At 48.1% G+C, this 4,628-nt stretch overlaps 1 protein-coding gene across 4 annotated transcripts in view; it reads left to right on the top strand.

Annotated features, from left to right (window-relative positions):
- The first annotated feature begins 4,013 nt into the window (after nt 1-4,013).
- The window catches only part of TLK2 (tousled like kinase 2), a 125,925-nt gene continuing 125,310 nt past the window's right edge, over nt 4,014-4,628 (top strand). For 3 of the 4 annotated variants that reach the window (XM_045299592.1, XM_004707263.3, XM_045299593.1), the window contains exon 1: nt 4,014-4,226. In XM_045299592.1, coding sequence (XP_045155527.1) covers nt 4,076-4,226 — 151 coding nt within the window. In that variant the 5' untranslated portion in view covers nt 4,014-4,075. The remainder of the gene's footprint in view (nt 4,227-4,628) is intronic. The other variant, XM_004707262.3, reaches the window with a different exon arrangement.

The raw sequence follows: 4,628 nt of genomic DNA on the forward strand, positions 1-4,628 counted from the left end.
AATGTTTTGAGAATGATGAGGGCAATGAATGTACAAATGTGCTTGACACAATGGATGTATGGATGGATGGTGATGAGTTGTATGAGCATCTAATAAAAGGATTAAAAAACAGGAAGCCGAGCCATCTGGGGAGAGTTGAAGGAGAACCTAGAGAAGCGGGCTGTTTCAGGGGAAAACAGAAGATCGTTCTGGCAGCAGTGGGCTGTGGGGAAGAAGGCACTGTGTCTAGGAGACTTGTCTTGGACAAGTTTCTGAAGCAAGTTGGGCAGTAAGGGGAGGAGATGCTGACCTAGCCAGTGATTGGCAGTCCTGGGGTGGATGAGATGGGGTTGTTGTTTTTTCTCTCTTTTAATCTGTAGTGTACTTTCATGGTAACTGAACACCTTTCCATTTTGTTAGGATCCAGGAGCAGAAAAAACAACATTCATGAAGTTTTCATCTTGTTACACAAAAATTGAAAAGTCCGCATGATCACCCGACGTCAGGGAATGCGCTGTGTCAGGCCCAGCACTGGGCATTCCCCACCCTTCTTTCCATAAGCTGAAGGCTCTGTCGGAACTGGGGATGCTGGTTCGTTCGCTTTCCCCTGAGAGGCGGACAAGGGACTGGAGGGCAGTTGGCTGGCCATGAACACCCTGCCTTTGACCAGCATCATCTGTAGGGGCAATGCCACCTTCCCCAGTCCTTTGTTTCCTAGGACCTTTAAAAAACCCCCACAATTCTTGAGGATGTGTGAACAATAATACAAGCAACAGGCCAAGTGACTTTACTGTTTTTCTCTACTTAAAACAAACAAACAAAAGTAATGTCATTAAAAATAAATAAATAAATAGAAAATAAAAAGTAATGTCATTAAGGTGGTATCAAATCCTCTTTGTTATTCAGAAAATAATCCTTTGAGTGACTCAGTACATGGGCAGCCTGGTTTCTGAGGTTAGTTTGCTGACAAATCAATCCAATAACAAATGTTATCAATCTTTGGGCAGACATGTGGTTATGTTTGGGGATCATTTATTTAGGAATTACAATGGCAGGCACATACACAGAGGGGCTTCAAAAAGTTCATGGAAAATTGGAATGAAAAGGCAGTGAAATTTTTCCTTGAATTTTTTGAAGTCCCCTCATGAATTATTTATTCTGCCAACAGGCCATGAGGAATTAATACACCATTTTATGTATAAAAAGGAGGCTTAGGAAGTGGGAGCCGATCTCTATGATGGACACATACCCCCCCCCCACCTGCAGGGGGATGAACAATAGAAACCATGGGGGAGGGAGACAGCAGTTGTTATAAGATATGAAAATAATAATTTATAATTTATCAAGGGGTCGGGGGGAAAAAGGAGCTGGTACTAAGGGCTCAGTAGAAAGTAAATGTTTAGAAAATAATTGATGGCATATGACAAAATAATAATTTATAAATTATCAAGGGTTCATAAGGGAGCAGGGAGCGGGAAAATGAGCTGATACCAAGGGCTTAAGTAGAAAGCAAATGTTTTCAGAATGATGAGGGCAACAAATGTACAAATGTGCTTGACATACAATGGATGGATGGATGGATTGTGAGTTGTATGAGCCCCCAATAAAATGGTTTAAAAAAAAAAGAAAATAATTGATGGCAACATATGTACAAATATACTTGATACAATTGCTGTATGGATTTTTAAAAATCATTTTATTGGGGCTCATACAACTCATCACAATCCATAGATGTATGGATTTTTATAAGAGCTGTAAGCGGGCCAATAAAGCGATCCTTTAAATAAATAAATAAATATGGCTCAGATGAGTTAAAGATCTTGCTTCAGGCTCCACAGCTGGTCAGGGCCAGGGCTGAGGTCTTAACCCGGGACTGTGATTAGGCAGCCTGCCCTCTTAGCTCCTTATATACGAGGGCCAGAGGAGTCAAGTGAGTGTGTAAACCTGCTCAACATGGTTTGCTATGATCTTCGTCACCAATGATGATGGGTATTGTATTCAAAAGAAGTTGCTAGATGATCCTTAGCGTGGTACTAGTTACAGAGCAGCGCAGGGCGTGAGGACAATCCTTTGTGAAAGAGGGCTAAACGATTGCAGTTCTCCTTAGAACGTATTTACCATAAGGTACTTGGAAGCACCAACCAATTAAAAAAAGATTGGGATGCTGGTTTTAATTAAATGTTAGAAAAGCCCAAATAACTGAATCCTTCTTTTGGAGACCGACTGACATATGCATATTAGCATCTTGTAGGTGCTAAGAAAAGCTACACTGCGGAAAAAGGATTTTGATTCGGCCAATGTGACCTTTTTTAATCAGCCTTCGGAGACCAGCAGAGCACACCTTGGAGAACATTAGAGGTAGTCCGCGGCATGTCCGGCTCTGTGGTCCTCTCTGTGACTGTGAATGTCAATCTGGAGGACTTGGCACTGAAGGTAGGACGGACAAGTGATCACCGTGAATATGTCGCTTCCATGACTGAAAACCTTGTCTGGCTTGCGGCATGCACAGCAGGCGGGAATTGGGTCTTTGCATGGGAGCTTGTCATCATTTGTCCATGAAAAATAGTCAAGTACACTTTAAACAAGTGCTATGGACCCAAGGTTAAATGACAACCTAAGAGGAGCCATCTGACAACAGAATTTTGTTTTGAAAATATTTACCTTTCTCTGGGAAAGAGTGAGCAACATTATGCATATGCTTTGGCCTACTGTTGATAGCTGAGATTTGCAACTTATAGAAGCACCCAATCTCTGTGGTAAGCAAATTCATTAAATTCCTACAAGTAACTCCTAGTGGGAGTGGTAAATCTTGACTGGGGCTGTTAACAGGTCTGCCCCCCACTCCCCTCTGAGAATTCTTGGACACACAGAGAAGAGCCACTAGAAAAAGTGAGACTACCCCATCTTTCTCTGTTCCAATTGAAGACTTTCCACAATTCTATTTTAATAAGGTGTCATAGACTTAGATCTAGAAAGGGCTTCTGTAATGTTCCAAACCCTTCCTTCACAAGAGGCCAAGGGAGCTTGGTAGGGTTAGGTAGAGGCCCAGGTTTAAGAAGAGCCATTTCTCTTACCCTCTTAAGACATTCCAGGATCATTTTAAGGCATGACTCGCTTTATCATTCCTGATCATGACACAGGGGTCTCATTTGCTCTGAGATGGAGGGTGGTGTTGAGGGGGGTGGGGCAAGCCACAGTTCTCCAGCCCCATCCTAAAGTTTGGAGATCGTGGGCGGGGCAAATTTTAGCTCTCTAGGCGGATACACACACAAGGTTGGAGGTTCACTCCACGCCCTGGATGAAAGGCCAGCAAGCCAACCGCTGATTTTCTACAAACTACAGGGCATAGTTCTGCTGTTGACCTCCATGGGTTTGCCATGAGTCAGACCCCGTGAAACCTTTATCATGGCATAGAGGCTGCTGCTGCCCCTTGATAGCCCTCCACCTATGCCCCTTTTCTCTACCCCTGTCTCCAACTTCTTCAAACAGTTATCTTTGTTAACATATGTGTGCACTTCCCAAGTCCTCTGGGATCCGGAGGGCGATGACACTCAATTTAAATGTGTTTTTCCAGTGTTTCAATTTTCCCTGAGGCTTTGGAAGGGTTGGAGGACAAAAAAGTAAACTGCCGTGCTACTTTTTCCAGTCTGTACTGTGAATAAATTTTGAAATACGGGCAGAAACTCCAGTCGGAGGACTTGCCCACACCCTTGGAAAAGCCCAGGCTGCGATTCAGTCGCTGCACTTGTCCGTGGCGATTTGCCTGTCGTCCTTAAGCCAGCTTCAGACAGAGCGGATCAAGAAATCACCAGAGGAAAATACTATGTGGGGAATTCGCACTGGAGCCAGCTTCCCAGCCCGTGGGGAGCGGGTGGAATATGCGAATCTGTTCTCCGACGCTTGGTGATCGGAGGAGAGCCCGTTCCGATGCAGGAAGCCCTCCCTCCTTTGCCGCAGGGGCTACTGCGTGCAAGCTCTCCCGTCCCGGTTCCTCACGAGAAATCGAGAGGGCAGGCCTGTTTTTCACATCCCAAGTGCTTCTCCTCCTCGATCCCTCGAGTACCCGGGAGGGCCGCGTCTTTGGCTGGAGGGTGAAATGGAACCTCTCCCGGGGTGCTCGGAGAGAGTCCCTTTGGGGCAGCGCCCCCCCTTCCGGAGGGCAGCATCCTGGTGGGGGTGGGGGCTCAGCTTTGATCCCAGGGCACCTTTTGTCCCTGGAGACGCCCTGCCAACCAGGTATGTGGAGGGTAAGTGCTACTCGTTCTCCAGGGCGGCTAGGGCGGGCGGGGGGCGGCGGGCGAGTGGGAGCCGGTGACCACGGGTGGGCGCACAGCACTCACTAACCGGGCGTCTCCAGGGAACTTCGGGGGTGGGGTGGGGGGCCCGCCTTCCTCAGAGTCTCTCCGCAGGCAGAGTAACCCCACCGCTCACCCGGACTCGAGCTGAGGGACTGGGCGGGCGCGGGGATTCGGGAGGCGGCCCCGGGGGAGCGACCCCTCCAGCGCCGGGCACCCGCCCTGCTCCTCGGTCGGGGCCGGTCACACAAAGACGGCGGCGGGACCTGCGGGGCTCGGGGAGCAGGGCGGACCCGGGCCGGGCGCCCCGACCTGTCCTCGCGTAGCAGCTCGGCGGCAGGCGCCTTCCGAGCG

This window comes from Echinops telfairi, unplaced genomic scaffold (genome assembly GCF_000313985.2).
Source record: "Echinops telfairi isolate 266 unplaced genomic scaffold, ASM31398v2 ScPeMD7_7458;HRSCAF=8496, whole genome shotgun sequence".
NCBI classification, from domain to species: Eukaryota; Metazoa; Chordata; class Mammalia; order Afrosoricida; family Tenrecidae; genus Echinops; species Echinops telfairi.